The sequence below is a fragment of the Acomys minous genome (assembly GCF_964271855.1).
Source record: "Acomys minous genome assembly, chromosome: 8".
In the NCBI taxonomy this organism is placed as follows: Eukaryota; Metazoa; Chordata; class Mammalia; order Rodentia; family Muridae; genus Acomys; species Acomys minous.
In genome coordinates this window covers 31,855,388-31,872,284 of record NC_140489.1, presented here as the reverse complement: position 1 = coordinate 31,872,284, position 16,897 = coordinate 31,855,388, and the positions used below count along the sequence as shown (strand labels likewise).

The following is a 16,897-nucleotide window of genomic DNA, read 5'->3' as shown; positions in this document are numbered from 1 at the left end:
CCACGTTTAGAATTGAGAGGTTTTACTTTTTAAAAATGCGTGTTTTCAGCTAGTCTTGAAAACTTGGAAGGTTGGGCAGTATTGAGACTGCTTGGTGGTGTTAATCTGGGTGTCCTTCTACAGACACAGTCCTGTCCAGCCCTCTCCTGAGTATTGACCATTAATTAACTGGCCTTGCTCTCAGAGGTGCCTTGGGTTTGCCGCTCTGGCATTTGAGTGCCGTTTGTGTGGATTTGCTCTTAAGCCCTGCCCAGAAGCAGCAGAGGCTCAGCCCTTGGCCACTTGCATCAGAAGGCTTGGCTAGGGGAAGAGGGGCCAAGGGCAGGCAGTTTTCAACATTCGGCTTTTGGAAATGCTTTGGAGGGCCAGAGGCTTGGCCCCTGAAGGCTTCAGGGAGACCCTGGGCTTTCCCCGCCCCTGCAGGAGAGGTGGTGGGCCCAAGCCCAACTCACCAGGTCAGGCCAAGGGCTCACCTCTGGACTGTCCTATGTTGATGATGAGGGGCAGGGGAACCCCTGACTCAGTGCAGCCTGTTTATATGGGGGAATGTCTGCTATGCTTGGCATTTGGGTGTTTATTTCCCAGGGTGCTCGTGGGTCCCTGGTGTTGAAATGTGGCTTCGCCATGTTGGAGGGGGGCTCTTGTGGGCGTGGCTAGTGGCTTTAAGCCCAGAGCAAGGCTGTTCCCCCACCTCTCTCTTTCCTTCCCATGCCAAGGAGGGAGGCTGAGTGGGCCTCTGTTGCAATAGGGAGTATTAGTTGCTTTGCGGCATGCCAAGAAGGACCTTTGCAGAGCCTTTCCTGCACTCCAGGCCCTGGGCTGCATGGAGCTGTGTATCCTTGGCAACCCACTCTGCCATCCGTGTGCATAGTGGAGTGGAGACTCAGAGCCCCGGTGACCTGTCCAGGAGCCCACTGCCTTATCAACAGTATCTGAGAAACTCCGACCAGGAGGGAACAGTACAGTTTATGCCATCACGCACACACCCAAGCCTGGTGCTCTGTTCTTGCTGGGGCCCTTCAGCCCACCACTCTGACAATACTGTGTGTTTCTGCTTTTGCTGTCTACCTACCTGCCTGCACTTAGATGTTGTTTTATTGCTTTGTCCTTGTGAGAGTGAGTTTCTATATTTTCTGTAATTAAACGTTCCTTTATTGGTTTGTCCTTGTGTCCTTGTGAGAGCGAGTTTCTCTTATTTGCTGTATTTTCTGTATTTAACCATGTACAAGTGTCATTTTTCTTTTTTGTTCTCTCTTGGTGGTCTCAAAAAAGAAAACTTTAAAAAAAAATAGAGTCTCAGATAGCCTAAGCTGGCCTTGACCTAGATATTGTAGCCAACGATGGCTTTGAACTTCTGATCCTCCTGCCTCTACCTTACAGGTGTGCACCAGCACACCTGGCTTATGCAGTGCTGTGGAGGGAGGCCAGGATCTTCCACACCATAGACAAACACTGCCAGCTGAGTCATATGCCCAGCCTTCAAAAGACATAATCTTGAAATTGCGCTTGAAACGTCAGGTGTCACACACCAGTCTCCTGTGAACACTTGTAGCCACGGAGGCAGAGCTGCATGGCCTGAGGAACGTGACCGAAGGTGAGGGCTAAGCTGAAGAGAGCAGGAGAGGTTCCTCCCTCAGCCGTTACCTGTTCCTGTTCATTTTTTGCAGTCAGTATTTTTTAATTTAAAAGGACCCAAAGAGGAAAAAGCAAAATGAATGTTGCTGTCTGGACCAGAGGCTTCTGTTGTGGACATGGGTTCCCATTGTGAGGGCATAGCTGTAAAGTCTCGGGTGGTGGGGTGGGCGTGGAGGGATGGGGGTTGATGGGAGTGGGTCACATGTGGAATACATGTTGATAGACCATAGGCCTTTCAAGAAAGAGCTTGAAGTGCTTAGGCCTCAGGGGCAAAAGTCTTGGATTTAAACTCTGAGCTGGCATAGATCATACTAAAATCGTTATCTGTAAAAGTGGTGTGTGTGTGTGTGTGTGTGTGTGTGTGTGTGTGTGTGTGTGTGTGTGTGATGGTGGGAGGAGCTATGCTAGATGCCTGAAAAAAAAATGAAGAAGTAAATATTCTTGATTTGATTTATAAATATCGGTTGAGGGCCCTTTCCTCCCATGCCATGCTCAGCTCTAGTGTCTGGGTGATGGCAGTAGGGACAGGCTAAGATGTTTACGTAGGTAGACTAACGCTAAGTAGGTTAATAGCCTCAGGGGAAACTGACAAGCAGCAGGCAGGTGTGTACATGGACAAGGTAGGCACACTTCAGGAGAAAGCCTCTGCCAGGAAATAGACAGGAGCGACGATGACAAGAACGAGGCCTTCCCCTGAGGTGGCAGTGACATCCAGAACAAGAAGTCTCAGCAGAGGGGACAGCACGTGTAGAGCCCAGGCACAGGAAAGGGCATGGCGTGGTGAAGATGAGACAGGAGGCCCTGTTGCTGCACTTGAGGGGAGAGAAAATCCAGGCTATAGAAGAAACAGAGGACTAGAGCTCACCCTCCCACAGCGCTCTGCCCAATAGATGAGGGTTCGGACCTTAAGTGATAAGAGTGTCGAAAGCAGAGGAGAGGACTGACATTTTAACCGAGAGAGCCCTCGGGAGCCTTTGCGGTCGGTTGTGCAGGGCTCAGCAATGAGGGGTTGACAGGGAGAGGCTGTAGTGATGGTGGTGATGCAGTCTGATGGTGGTGATGCAGTCTGATGGTGGTGATGCAGTCTGACGGTGGTGATGCAGTCTGATGGTGGTGATGCAGTCTGATGGTGGTGATGCAGTCTGACGGTGGTGATGCAGTCTGACGGTGATGATGCAGTCTGACGTTGGTGATGGCAGTCTGATGGTGATGATGCAGTCTGACGGTGGTGTTGGCAGTCTGATGGTGGTGATGCAGTCAGACGTTGAATGGGCTGCTGTGTGTGGGTGGGGCATGGGGAGTGGGGATTAAGGTGATTTCAGGTTTCTGGTTGGACCATCAGGTAGATGGTGGCATTTACGAAAAGAGCACAGCCAGGGGAGAAATGTGTTTGCAGACAGAATGGCCAAGGCCTCATCATGGCCTCCTGAGCAAGCTCCTGTGCACACAAGTTCCCTGGGAATCAGATTACAGACAAATTCCAGTCGGGCGGGTCTGGGGTGGGGCTCAAAAAGGAAGCCATTAGGCAGAAGACTGTCCACAAACTTGCACTCAGGTCTCAGGGTTCTGGAGCCCCCACCCATACCTCCAACCTCACAGTGATGATGGCAACTCTCCAAGGAGCTAACTGTGAGGGTAACCCCAGTCCCCTTCACTGTGTCTTGTCTGACGGTGCTGACTGAGCTGATATAGCTAATGGGCTTTGGGGGTGGGGGAGGGGTAGTTGCACAAAGCCATGTTTATCTTGCCTGCTGTGTGCCTCTAGTGGCTTATCGTAGCAGGTGCCATAACCCAGTATCCCTTGGTTTGAGCTTGGCCAGTGGGAGGCATTAGCAGGGAGAGAGAACTTTTTAAAGCTAATATATGATGGAAATTTCATGTATGAGTGCGTTTTGATCTAGCTAACCCCCTTTCCCGCCACTGCAGTTCCTCTCCCATGCCCTACCACAGTTTCCTCCCAAGTTCATGTTTGGGGCTGTCTCCTGAAGCAAGGATGGCCTCTCATGGGCCGCATCCTCCAGGAACACTGACTCTCCTTCTCTGAGCAGTTGTCAGTTTCTAATAGCTCCTCAGCTAGGTTGGGACCTCACACCCACCTCCCCTCTCTGAGCTGCGTAGCCATCTCTGGCACCTACACATGTCCACCCTCTCTTCTACAAAGCTCCCATGGGGTGGGGATGGAGCCTTGGGGGGGGGCATGGAGTTTGATGGCCCAGTCTCTCTCATGCTCTGCATGTGGACCAGCTGTAGGCCTAGGTTAATCATCGTCTGCTTCACACTGAAGCAAGCTTCTCTGATGTGGGCTGGGGGACGCATTAACCTGTGAGTATAATCATAAATTATTAGGAGCCAGCTTAGTGCTATGTAGGTTGGGAGACAGAGGGTTTTAGAAACCATTTCTTTCACTCTCTCCCTGCTGGTACCGTTTGCTTCCACAGCTGCCTGTTTAAGGGGCCTCTGTGTTAGCTCTGTGCCACTCTCCCAGAGGCTGCAGCTCTTCCCAAGATCACTGGGGGCCACCTTCTGCTCTTCCCCCATCACCAGGCACCCCTGACTCCACGAGGGTACAACCTAATGTCCCAGGCGTCTTTCAGTAGCAAGTGACAGAAACATCAAACTCACTCCATGCCAAAGGAGAAAGTCTCGGGATTCATGGGGTCCATCATGAACCCCAAAGACAAGTAGGATAGCCAGGCCCTGCTGGGCAGGATCAAGAAGAACAAAATTTTTTTTCTGTCTGTATGCCTCTGCTTGCCACTGCCTGCCTGTCCGTCTGCCCGCCCATCACTCCGTCCCTCTGTCTGTCTGCGTCTGCTGCCTTCTGTGTCTCCTGTTTATCTCCACAAGCTTGACCACTCTTCCTCCATCTTTGTCTCTGCGTTCTGCACGCATCTGTTTCACCTGGGACTGGGTTTCAGGGCCATGGCTATGGTGAGAGGGGAAGGGCCTAGAAATGACAGTGAAGGATCTACTCCCTCCCTGGTACCCACTGTGTACTTACAGGAGTCCCAGGGAGAAGGTCTCCTCCAGTGTGTGCTTTGGGCACCTTGCTCACCCACCTTGCCTCACGGCTCCTCTCTGTGCCTGCGCCTCCTTCCTGTAACAGATCTCTTTTTATTCCTGTACACTTCAACTGCCTGCCCTTTCCGCCCTAGGCAATGGAGGAAGTTGGTGACTCTGCACACCTCTTGTGTCTAGCACTTGGAATCTTCAAATCACAATACAGCACAGGCCATATCTGCTGCTCTTACCTTGTCCTGCTAGCTGTGGCCAGCTGTGGCTAGCTGTGGCCAGGGCCTGGGGCCTCCCTGTTTCTCAGCAGGGACTTGAAAACAGAGATGGAATGGGGTGAGGAGGGACCCCTTTAGGTCGCTGGTTCCTGAAGAGTCTTTCCCTTGTATGCAGAGCACAGTGTAGGAGCACTTGTCACTGACAACGCAGATGGCTCTCCCTTGGGCCTTCTGGGGCTTTTGGGGACAGAGCTAAGGGTGATGGCTGGGAAGATGAGCTCCCAGGACCCCAATTCCCTCACACCATTCTCTAAATGCCTTCTGCCATGAGCTGCCTCCTCCTCAGACACCCCAGTTCTCCCAGCTGTGTCTGTGAGGAGCCCAGCCACCCCACATTTGGAATTCTGTTTTTAGACGGCTGCACTATGTGTGGTGAGAATATTCTGTCAGATGCTTTGGAGAACTCAAGAAATATTGTGTGTGTGTGGGGGGGGGGGGGGGGAGCGCGCAGCTTCCTTGCTAGGGAAGCAGGAGGAGAGGCCAGGGGATGGCCAGAGCGTCAGGGCCACAGACAGTTCAGGCACTGGTATGGTGCGAGGGGCCCAGTGGCTGAAGGGTGGAGAAGGCAGAGACCCTGTGAGCTCTTGCTCTGTTTCTGGAAAAGATTTTCCAGCCATATCTCCCTGGGGCATCTCCAAAGCGACTGTGGGATGGGAAGGAGTTGAGGAGATATGTCCCCATTCTAGTAGGGAAAGTGCGGTAAGCTGAGTCTTGGGCCACGTCTCAGGGTGCTCACAGGTAGAAGAGTGGCCTGGGGTACATAAATACTGTGGTAGCTGCAAAACTGGGGTGACTCCAGACCTAAAAGCACACCCCGGTTCCTGCCAGGACTGCAGAAGATTTGTATAGACTTGTCCCAGTCATTAGGACCCTGTGCCCCAAATCTAGATACTATTTTCAGTCACTGTGCTTCTGGGGAAGACAGTTTGCAGACTTCCAAGCCCCCTCCAGACAGGCAAGAGGTATTCCAGCAGAACAGGTTTCCTGGGTGCTAGGCAGAGGTCTCATGGATGTCAACGCAGCTACTAAAGTCTGTATAGTTAGGGTCCATCCAGCGGTACCATTCTCTACAGTCTGGTATTCTACTCGTTCAGCTGAGCTCATTATGACTAAGAGCCACGCTCAGCTACCCGTCCTCAGACTAGCAGGGATGGCTGGTGACCACTCTAACTGGGGATGGGATGGAATTCTATCAGGGGTATCAGAGGGGCCTTCCTAGAGGAGGTGACATTTATTCTTGAAGGAGAAGTTTACCAAGTAGGAAAAAAAAAAGTCCTCTTAGCTAGGGAAGAAGGCCTGACTGGCATGGAGGAGGGAGGGTGTGGCATCCAGAGTAAAAAGTACTGACAGAAGGGTTTGGTGGGTTCAGAGGGCGGATGGCACAGTCCACTGATCTGGGTGTCAAAGTGACCCAGGTGATGTGTTTCACTTGCAGCCGTAGCCACTGAATGTGTTGCTCCCAACCTTCTGGGTCCAGGCCTTGTGCAAACGGGTAAAGGGCAGGACCTAGGCTTTAGGGACAGGGGCTATGTCTCCTTGGTCTGTTTAGGGAAGGCTTGAGGCCCTGGAGCCCAGAAGGGGCAGGCTGAGCCTGTCACCATGGCAGTTTGTGGGCAAAGTCTCTTGGCAGAGGGGAGATTGCGCTGCCAGCCACTTCCTCTGGTTCCTTCCCTTTGCCTGATGTCACGGTTACCTCGGTCTGCTCTGGGGTGAGGCTGAGGTCGGGCGGAATCAATTTCAGCCAGGTTTCTGAGGCCTAGATGCAGGTCAGCCAGGGGAGCTGTCACTTCTGGTTCATTTTCAAAGGAGGCCATGGGCCTGGGAGGTGTCGGGTGTGGAGGCATTGACGGGGCACCTCTCCAGCAGCTTCCCAGGAGGGCCAGTGTGGCTTAAGGAGAAGTCCTGAGGTGGTGGGGAAGGAGGAAGTAGGCTGATCCAGGGTCTGTGTCAGGGGCCAGAGTGCCAGGCTGGGGCCCAGGCTGGGCCCTCCCCTCCCTCACGCACTTGACCATGCCAGAAGTGTGGAGAAAGAGGGTGCTTGCTTTCCTGGATGATGTCAGAGTCACCCCCTAACCTTACCCCACTCTAGAAGTGACAGAGTTGGCAAGCCCAGAGCAACTCCACAGCTCGTGGCCTCTGACTTGGAGCTGTCCCCAGCCTAGCTGGCCCTCTGAAGCCTCCAGATTTCCCTGGTTGGCAGGGACAACACAAGGCACCCCAACAGAAAAACCCTGAAGAAACGTGGCTCAGTTGGCAAAATGTTTGCCTAACATGCACAGGCCCTAGGTTCAAGCCCCAGTACTTAATAAATTGTGGGTGGTAGCCTCCAGCTGTAATCCTAGCACTCAGGAAGTGAGGCAGGAGGATTATAAACTCAAGGTCACCTCTGACCACATAATGAGTTGGAGAACAGCCTTGGCTACATGTGACGCTGCCTCAAAATTTTTTTGTTTTCATTTTTAATAGAAAGGTTGAAACTGGTAAGACCTGAGTTCAAAAATCTGCACCTGCCATGTCTTTGTGGAGTGAATGGCCTTGGACAAAGTGAAGTTTTAAGGCTCAGACTTACTGTCCACAAAGTGGGACAGTGACAGCACCTTCCTGTAAGACTTGGCTTGAGGGTAGAGTGGTGTGTGTTGAAAGCGTTTGTTAAAGTAGGCAAGAGGCAGCTCGCATTATTCCTGGTGGTGAAAACCTAGCAACTGTTAGCCAGTGGGTGGGTGGGTGGTGAGTTTTTGCCCCTCCTAGGTTATGGGCCTTTTTTAAAGAGTCCTATATTCCTTGGAGGATAAAGGCTGGCTTGTCATCTCAGAGGATCCTGGAATGTGTCCTGCCACTCTTCTTAGCTTTGTCCCAGCTGTAGTCTTGGGAGAGAACTAAAAAAAAAAAAAAAAAAAAAAAAAAAGTCCATCCAGGTGAGGAAGCAGAGTAACCAGGGGCATCCTGGGGGAAAAGATCAGAACTTTGGAGGGCCAAGAAGAGGCGCCATATTGGTAGTGAGGGTTTGAAATCCCAACAGAAGAGGTGGGGTGAAGACAGGGGTGGAGGGGTTGGTGCCCAACACGAACCTGGGTCTCTGCCCAAGGTGTTTTTAAAGGAAGTGCCTGGGAGCTGCTGGCCTGGAAAAAATCACACCCAGAGGGCTTGAGCCAGGCAGAACAGGTTGCCCCACCCACTCTGGGGGAACCGCCTGCCTCCAATGAGTGGACTGGCCAGGCTCCCAGCCCCAGAAACTCTGGCTGAGCCAGGTAGCCCTGCCCTCAGAGAACACCGGCTCCTCCCAAGGATGCCCACCTGTTCCGAGGACTATGCACCGATGACCGGGAGACCGGTCCATCTCCGCAGCCAGAGGGGTTTGCTGCTGAGATGTGGGTGAGCAAGGGGGATCTGTCCCCCTGTCTGTCCTCCTGTCAGGTGGGAAGCTGTCCTCAGAGTCACCCATGGTGTCTAATCGGTGGCTCTGTGCCCTCACAGCTAGACGAGGAAGAAGAGCGAAGGAAAAGGCGCCGAGAGAAGAACAAAGTCGCTGCGGCCAGATGCCGGAACAAGAAGAAGGAACGCACGGAGTTTCTGCAAAGGGTGAGCCAGCGGGGCAGCTGTGCCTGGGAGCTGTGCAGGGGTTGGCGTGCTCTGCAGCCAGGGGCATCATCGGACCCTGTGCTGCCCGGACAAGGTGGAAGGATCCATTTTTTTCCTCCACTGAGCTTAGACCCTGGGTACTGATTGACCCAGTGGCCCAGACCTGGGACTATCCATTTTGGCCTCCTGTGGCCACAGTGTTCTAGGGTACATGCTAATGAAGTTTGGTGTTGGGGGCCATGCCATGTCTGTGGGCAGTGGATGTAGTTCCTGGGCTGGCCACCAGGGGAAAAAAATCTCCCTTTATTGCAATATCTTATCCATCCTGGATCCTGCACTGGCCAGCCCTTAGCCCCACTGCAGATGACCCCTGAAGTCTTTGTTGCTGCCTCCATGGACCAGAGGTCAGTCTGTATCTGTAGGTCAGCCCCCGGTTGCTTCCCTTTGCCTCCTGCTATCACCTGCCTTTTTACTCATGATTTGCTTAGCACGGTACTTGCTCTTTCTCCCCCTGGGTCCTGTCTCTCAGCTCTTGCCTTTTGTCTCAAAAATGGTGACAGTGAAGGGAAGTGGGTGGAAAGCTGAACAGCCCCCTAGTATTCAGCAGTGCCCCACTCCAGTTATTTGTTTGTTACTGAACAGTAATAGCATTAGTATATGCTAACTTAACGGGCAGGCATTTATTAATCGATGAGCCACCGCAATGATGAGCAACAGTCTCGAATATTTGCAAAGCCAGGCACTGTGCTAAGTGCTGCATGTGTGATCTCATTTTGTTGGCAGAGTAGCCAGCGAAGATAGGGATCTTTGTGGCTCGATTTCTGCAGGTGAGGAAAGTGCAGTAAAGATAGTGACCTGCCCAGGTCTCGCAGCCACCAAAGGGTGGGACTGATGTCAGTGCCTGCTGCTAAGCTCAGGTCTTCCTGTTCCTAATCCCGCTGTGACTCTCAGTTCCTTGGCTGGTTCATTCATTCATTCATTTATTAATTCAACAAGTGCGGGAAATGTCCGGTTGTGCGTTAGGCACCCTATAGTAGGGCGTAGCCAGAGCGACCATCGTCCTTTCCTGGGAGACGAAGAGGTAAGGCTGGATCGGCCTGATGTTCTCCAAACTGGGGGTCTGTGTTTCCCTCTTGTGTTTGCCAGAACAGAGTGGGCCATGTGTAGACCCTGAGCTGTGAGCACCCTGGGCAGGTTAGTGCTTATTAACAGAACTGGGAGGTCTTACGGTACGCAACACTAGATTTGATTGTTCAGCATTTCTAAGACACGGGCCTTACAGGTGAGGGGAGCATCCTTGCTGTATGTTCAGCATCAAGTACCTGATGGACAGAGCCAGGAGGTGCCGGTAGGCTTCATAGGAGAAGTTTCTCAAGTGACTCCGACTTCCTAGGTCTTGTCAGCCAGTTAACAGGCAAGATGTGCCCCCTGCAGAGGCTCTCAGTGACACGCCAGTTCAATAGATAGTCGGTGCCAGATGGTGAACAGCTCTTCATTCTACAGAAACTCGCCAAGCACCTACTGTGTGCTTACATAGTCAGTGCCAGATGGTGAACAGCTCTTTATTCTACAGAAACTCGCCAAGCACCTACTGTGTGCTTACATAGTCAGTGCCAGATGAACAGCTCTTCATTCTACTAAAGCTCGCTAAGCACCTACTGTGTGCTTACATAGCCAGTGCCAGATGAACAGCTCTTTATTCTACTAAAACTCGCTAAGCACCAACTGTGTGCTTACATAGCCAGTGCCAAGTGAACAGCTCTTCATCCTACTAAAACTCACTAAGTGCCTACTGTGTGTCTACATAGTCAGTGTCAGATGAACTTGTCAAATACCCAATGTGTGCCAGGCATTCCACATGGGTACAACATTTCAATAAGGTAGCAGACCCAGAGCCTCCTGCATAGAACGTTTCTTCTACATGCTGGCTTGTCTGAAATAGACCAGTGTATCCCTGTTGCCCTGGCCCAGTTTTCAAGAAATCTTCTTCCACTCTTGTGAGTGTCCCCATTACATGATACTATCTGTGGTCATGGGGAGCCATGCCAGGGTTCAAAATGAAAAGGGCGCCAGTCAGAGGAGTCCTAGGGCAGCAGTACTGTGTTGTCCCAGGAAGAGAAGTGGTCACCAAGGAGAAAACTATGTGACCTTGGGTCCGGAAAGCGGCACCTCGTGGACCCCAGCCCCGTCCTGTTCCCTAGACAGCCCTCCCCACCTGAGGCCTTGGAAGCAGAACTGGGTGTGAAAGCGAACCACTGTGTTGCCGGAGGCTACAGACCTGAGTGACTCTAATAGCGTAATTGTTTTTTTTTTTAAAAAGATTTATTTATTTTATTTATTGTATATGAGTGCTTTATCTTCAGAAGAGCGTATCAGATTACATTATAGATGGTTGTGAGCCACCACGTGGTTGCTGGGAATTGAACTCAGGACCTCTGGAAGAGCAAGCGGGTGCTCTTAACCACTGAGCCATCTCTCCAGCGTAATTGTTAACGCTCACCCACACCCTAACCTCTGGACACCCATATGCAACTCAGAGACTACCTCTCAGAGAGTTTGAGTCTCTAGACCAACAGGCCTTTGGGTGTGTCAGTTCAACCCTCACAGACCTTATGCCTACCCCAAAGCCTTCATCTGCCCCGAGGAACGGCAGCCTGGCATGTCTCTCTGCTATGACACCGGCTCCTGCTGCGCCACTGTGCCCAACACAGGGTGCTCTGGGCCCTGGAGGCAGTGAGACCATTTTACATTCCCAAGATGCTCTGTGTTCTTGCTTCCTAGGGCTCTCCTCCTGGAGGTCACATTGGCCCTGGGAGGATGAGAAGGGCCCCCCACTGCTGATGGATTCCTGATGGTGGGGTGTAGCTTTTCTCTGCTGCCCAGCACTTTCTTCAGGTTGCCCCGACTCCAAGAAATGGGCAAAGCTGTTCACAGTAGCGTAGCTGCTTCCCAACCCTGATGGAACTCTGTTTTATGTCCCCTAGAACATTTTAAAATATAAAGTCAGGGCAGGGCAATGGCACAGGCCTTTAATTCCAGCACTCAGGAGACAGAGGCAGGGGGATATCTGAGTTTGAGGCCAGCTATGTCTACAGAGCAAGTTGCTCCAGAACAGCCAGGTGTTTGTGTGCATGTGTGGGCATGTCCTAGGCCAGTCATACTATTTTTGTGAGAAAACTGGCATCAATGACTCAGAAAAGGTCACATAGATAGGATAAAAAGCTAGGGTGCCTAACCCCTCAACTTCTTTTTACTAAGCTCACTGATGACCACGTAGGAGACAAAATCCTAATTTATACCAATTCTATTCTAAGTGAACAAATGGTTTCAATTTTTTTCAGTGCAGTAAATATCCCTCAGAAGTCAGCACAAGTAAACAAAAACAAAGACACAATCACCTCCCTCTATAGCTAAAGTACAGAAGATCCCGGCCTGGTTCTTCCTCATCCATTAGGCAAACACTGCTGTTAGAAATCTAGAAACCTGTGCAGACTGTATTCCCAGCACATGTGAGTCTGAGGCAGGGAGATCCCAAGTGTGAGGCCAGCCTAGGCTACCTAGTGAAAACTGTCTCAAAAACAAACAAACATGAAAAATTATCTTTATAAGCCCTACAGGCCACTGTTTTGTTTTTGTTTTTTGTTGTTGTTTGTTTTTCAAGACAGGGTTTCTCTGTGTAGCTCAGGCTGTCCTGGAACTTACTCTGTAGGCCAGGCTGGCCTCGAACTCACAGATACCTGCCTGTCTCTGCCTTCCAAGTGCTGGGATTAAAGGCCTGTGCCATCAACACCTGGCTGAAAAGCCACTGTTATAAACATGTTTTAACAATAGTCTATAATCACACAATAAGTAGCCATGTAGAGGCAGCTAGGAACTCCGTGAGCGCAGGAGGGAGTTAAGTGTGACAACTGGTTAGTGATACTAGGACAACTAGGCCAAGTTGCCCAGACCTCCCCTGTCTGTTTTGGAGGAGGTAGATCTGTGTGGTGTTGAACTTTGTCTCATATTCTTCTCTTGGGTTTTTTTTTGTTATTGTTTTCGGTTTGGGAGTCAAGTATAGACCAAGCTGGCCACAAGCTTATTATGTAGCCAAGGCTGGCCTTGAACTTCTCACTTCCTGCCTCCGACTTCTGAGGGCTCCAATTGTTCATGTTGAGCCAGCCACACGTCCATCTTGAGCTTCAGACACACTGGAACCAAGGCTGAACTCCTTCCAGACTCCATTTAGCACGCTCCAGCCCAGCTTCCCTCTCAGCCTCCCTTCTAGTGCCCACCCAGCCACCTCTGCCTCCTTCCTCCTCCAAAGCCAGGGAGTCCTTAGCTAAGGCGTCCTCAGCCGCCTTGGAAGCATCCTTCTTTTCCCTACCCTCTTCCTGCTCGGAGGTGAAAAAGAAGGATTCCTTAAGCCCTTCTAACCCTTCAGTTTACACTGTGCTTTCCCGGTAGCAGCTCTTCTAATCCGGAAGATCATCACCTCTCTATGCGTGCGCGGACAAGATAATTTGCTCTAGACTCTAGATTCTAAGCCTACGGTATTTGCTTAGCTGCCATTCGGCTCCGTCCTGCTTTCTCCGTCATGAACCCTCGTGTGCCCTTGAGGGCAGTGAGCACACCCATCCCTGGTTATTTCTCCACACATGGAAGTGTGCCTCTGTCTCTTCTCTCTACTGAAGAGTTTCTCACCCAGAGTTCCTTCCCTCGCCCCGCGTACCACCTGAAGTCCACTCCTCGCCTTGCTGTTAGCACTTCTTGCTGGTCTCCTACACTCAAAACGGCTGGTCACTAGCTGGGCCTAGCTGTGCGCTGAATGCACACTCCTCAGGAGCTATGGAGGAGGGGGGGCCCAGGTGCGGGGGAGGGGGGCAGAGGCTGTTCATAGGCTTTGGATTCCCCAAAGTATTCATTGACATGGCAGGCTGAGGCACATCCTCTGAGGTGGGTTGATGGCCCTGAGGCTTTCCGATACAAAGGCTGAGGACAATCTGAAGATTGTGTTAGCAGCTTGGGCTGGGGGGTGGGGGTGGGGGAAGGGCAGAAACACTAGCCATCTCTCAGAATTCTGAGAACTGCGGACCAGCATTCCAGTCTTGTCTCAGCCTGTCCCATTAAAAGCCAATAGATGCTTAAAAAAAAATATTTCCCCCTTTTAACATTTCTTTTCTCCTTTTTGAAGCTGTTGCTCTGGGTGATTGGTCCTAAAGCCTGCCTCCCTCAGCCATTCCGAGCTCCCTGAGAGCCTGTGCAGCCAGCCACCTCAGAGACACGCACAAGGAACAACCCTGACAGGCTGGCAGTGTGAGGAGGATACCACGCCCCGCCCCCGTGTGGGGACCCCCACCAAAGAGCCCAGTGTCTCAGAGGGAGGCTGCCCCCAACTGCACCCAACTGGGCAGGAGGACTTGTCACACAGGCAGTTGCAAGCTCAGCCTGCTCTGTGACTAATGCCAGTCTCTTAGTATGCACACTTGGTGTGTGTGTGGGGGGGAGGGGGCATCTGAAAGGTCCTTGTGAGGTTTGCCTTGGTGTGTGGCAGTCACAGCATCTTCACTCTCCATCCCCCACCTGCCAGTCACTCTGCCTTAGCTGCGACAGCCAAACACTTCTCCAGACCCGAGGACAAAGTAATTCCCAGGGAAGAGCTCACTGGCCTGAGGAGGCTCCTCAGCTCACACAAGAAGAGCCTTCCGTTACTGGCGCTTAGAAAAGCAGGAAGGCCCCATCGCTGTGCTCTTCCATCCTCTGTGCAAGCCCCAGGCCTTCAACAGGCATGCTGTTCATCTGTCCCTACTGTGACACACAACCCCAAACCCGTCACATCCTCAGCGTCCTCCTTTCCTCTGTCCAGGGCCGGGAGTGTGTTGGGAGTCCCATCCAATAGCAGTTTGAAACCTCATTTCCTGTCCAACAGGTTGCTTGTTGATTGCCTGTCTGTTGGGGGTAGCGCCTAGATTATGGGGCATACCAAGGGGGGGGGGAGAAGCTCTAAATAATTGTAAGCTAATGGCTAGGAGGCACATGTTTTAGGGGAATGGCTCACAGTGTGTTTATCAATTCCAGTTGTCAAGACCATCCCACTGTACCTTTGACACATAGCAAAGCACTTGGTTTTGGCTGCCACCTGTGGGCCATTTTGGTTGGTTGGTTTGTTTGTTTTTCCCTGGATTTCTGAGAGATTGCATCCACTGAGACCAATGAGAATACAGGGACTCGAACTCGGGTCCTTGGATTCTCTGGTTCTCTGCCAAAACAAACTAAGTTCATAACTGCTGAGCCATCTTCCCCAGCTCTGTGGGCCATTTTGGGTCCTCTGCCCTTCATGGACCTGCTCTCGATCCACATGGCCTCCATTCATTGCCTGCCTGCTGGCTGCCCCCCTCCCCTCCTCTGTGTGTGTGTGTGTGTGTGTGTGTGTGTGTGTGTGTGTGTGTGTAAAAATCTTGTTGCAGGGGAGCATTGGTGTGGTTTTTGGTCAATAGCAAGGAAGCCATGATGGACGGGAGAGAGAAAGCATATAGACTGGGCTAGCCCCCGGCATATCATCTGAACCCTTCCTACCATGAGACAGAGGCCATTACTGTGTGACAGGGTCCTGTCTGCAGAAAGTCACTCACCCCAGGTGCTCAGCCTTCAGTGGGACCTGGCAGGCAGAAAGGCGTGCCAGCAGTGCAGGGGCCAGCCAGAGGGCCTGGGCACCTCTCGAGAGCAGACTGGTAGTGATGGCTGATGGTGTGTCTCTGTGTGCACAGGAGTCGGAGCGGCTGGAGCTCATGAACGCCGAGCTGAAGACGCAGATAGAGGAGCTGAAGCTGGAGAGGCAGCAGCTTATCCTGATGCTCAACCGACACCGTCCCACTTGCATTGTGCGCACGGACAGTGTCAGGACTCCCGAGTCTGAAGGCAACCCGCTGCTGGAGCAGCTGGACCGGAAGTGACTGAAGACCCAGAGGAGGCATCAGAGGAAGAGGAGGGGGAGGAGCAGCGAAGGCGACAGGGGAGCAAGCGAGGGCCCCTCCTGCGCACAGGACAAACTCCATGACGAGGCTTAGCAGAACTGGCCTCCAGCCGGCTCTTTTTAAAAACTCAGCCCAGCCACACGTGAGCGGACTTGACAAAACCGGAGGGACCAAGCGCTGAGACCAAAGTTGACCCGCAGGTAGGGGCTAGCCCCACTCCAGGGCCCAGCTTGAAGGGTACCTGAGCCGGAGAAATGCCCAACCAGGTAGCCTCCTCAGGCACTCCTCGGGCCTCTCTGCCACGACCCCCCACCCAAGGGACTACCAGGAAACCAAGAAAAGCCATGTGTCGCAAACACAGTGTGGCCGAGGATGGAACTCAGCGTGGACTGCAGTCCACCTTCCCCAGCCCTGCCCAAGCCCGCTGGAAAGGGGTGCACTGTGGGGCTGTGTCGGCCCTGCCCAGGTGCGCAGCCTGGTGGCCCTGCTGGAATTTGCTGTGGCACTGAGGCGCGGGCGCCCTTCCAAAGCACACACTCAATCAATGAATGTTTACAGACTGGCTGTCCTGGCGGGCCTTCCAACTGCACACTTTTTTTTTATACTTTCTTTTTTTTTTTTTAATATTTTTTACAAAAAAAAAGATTTTATACGAGCAATATATATATATGGATTTCTATAATCACTCGATGTGACACAGTACAAATATGCTATGGTCTGTTGTTACAGGCATCCACCCACCAGTTACGGCCGTTGTAATTCCTAAGTACTGTAGGCTCTGGGTGTTGGGGGGTGGCCAGGCGGGTGGGGTACATTTCCATCCTTGTTAAACCCTTCCTAGTACTCAGTCCTGTATCGCTCAGTAAACATTGCTCTTAATTACCCAGCTGCCTCGAGTGGTGTCTGCCCAGGGAGAGGGCATACCCAGGGCAGGAGTTGTTTGGAGTGGTTTCCATGGCTACCCGTACAGGTAAGTCTGAATATGCCCATTTCACAGATGGGGAGGCCAAGGCCTAGAGATGTTAAAGAAGTCCGCGTGTACCATTTTGAGCACTTGCTTCCTTTTGGGGGGACGAATTTTAAAGTGCATGTGTGTATGTGTGTGTGTGTGTGTGTGTGTGTGTGAGAGAGAGAGAGAGAGAGAGAGAGAGAGAGAGAGAGAGAGAGAGAAAGAAAGAGAGAGAGAGAAAGAAAGAGAGAGAGAGAGTGTACGTGCATAGGTTAAGATTTGGACCCCCACCCCACCCCGGAGCTGGAGGTAAAGGCTGTGGTGAGCTACCTGACATGCTTGCTGGGGATTGAACTTAGGTCCTCTTTGTGCTCATAACTGCTGAACTATTTGTTTTGTTTGAGAGCATCCTTGAGGATACCGGGCACTTCAATGAACTTAACCTTTGCTGGGGAATAAACCAGCCTTCGCCCTGTGGAGCCTAGCAATGG

At 52.0% G+C, this 16,897-nt stretch overlaps 1 protein-coding gene across 3 annotated transcripts in view; it reads left to right on the top strand.

Annotated features, from left to right (window-relative positions):
- Positions 1-16,109, top strand: part of JDP2 (Jun dimerization protein 2) — a 44,274-nt gene extending 28,165 nt beyond the window's left edge. For all 3 annotated transcript variants that reach the window (XM_084791170.1, XM_084791171.1, XM_084791172.1), the window contains exons 3-4: positions 8,400-8,504; positions 15,251-16,109. In XM_084791170.1, the coding sequence (XP_084647296.1) occupies positions 8,400-8,504; positions 15,251-15,436 (291 nt within the window). In that variant the 3' untranslated portion in view covers positions 15,437-16,109. The remainder of the gene's footprint in view (positions 1-8,399; positions 8,505-15,250) is intronic.
- The last annotated feature ends 788 nt before the right edge of the window (positions 16,110-16,897 follow it).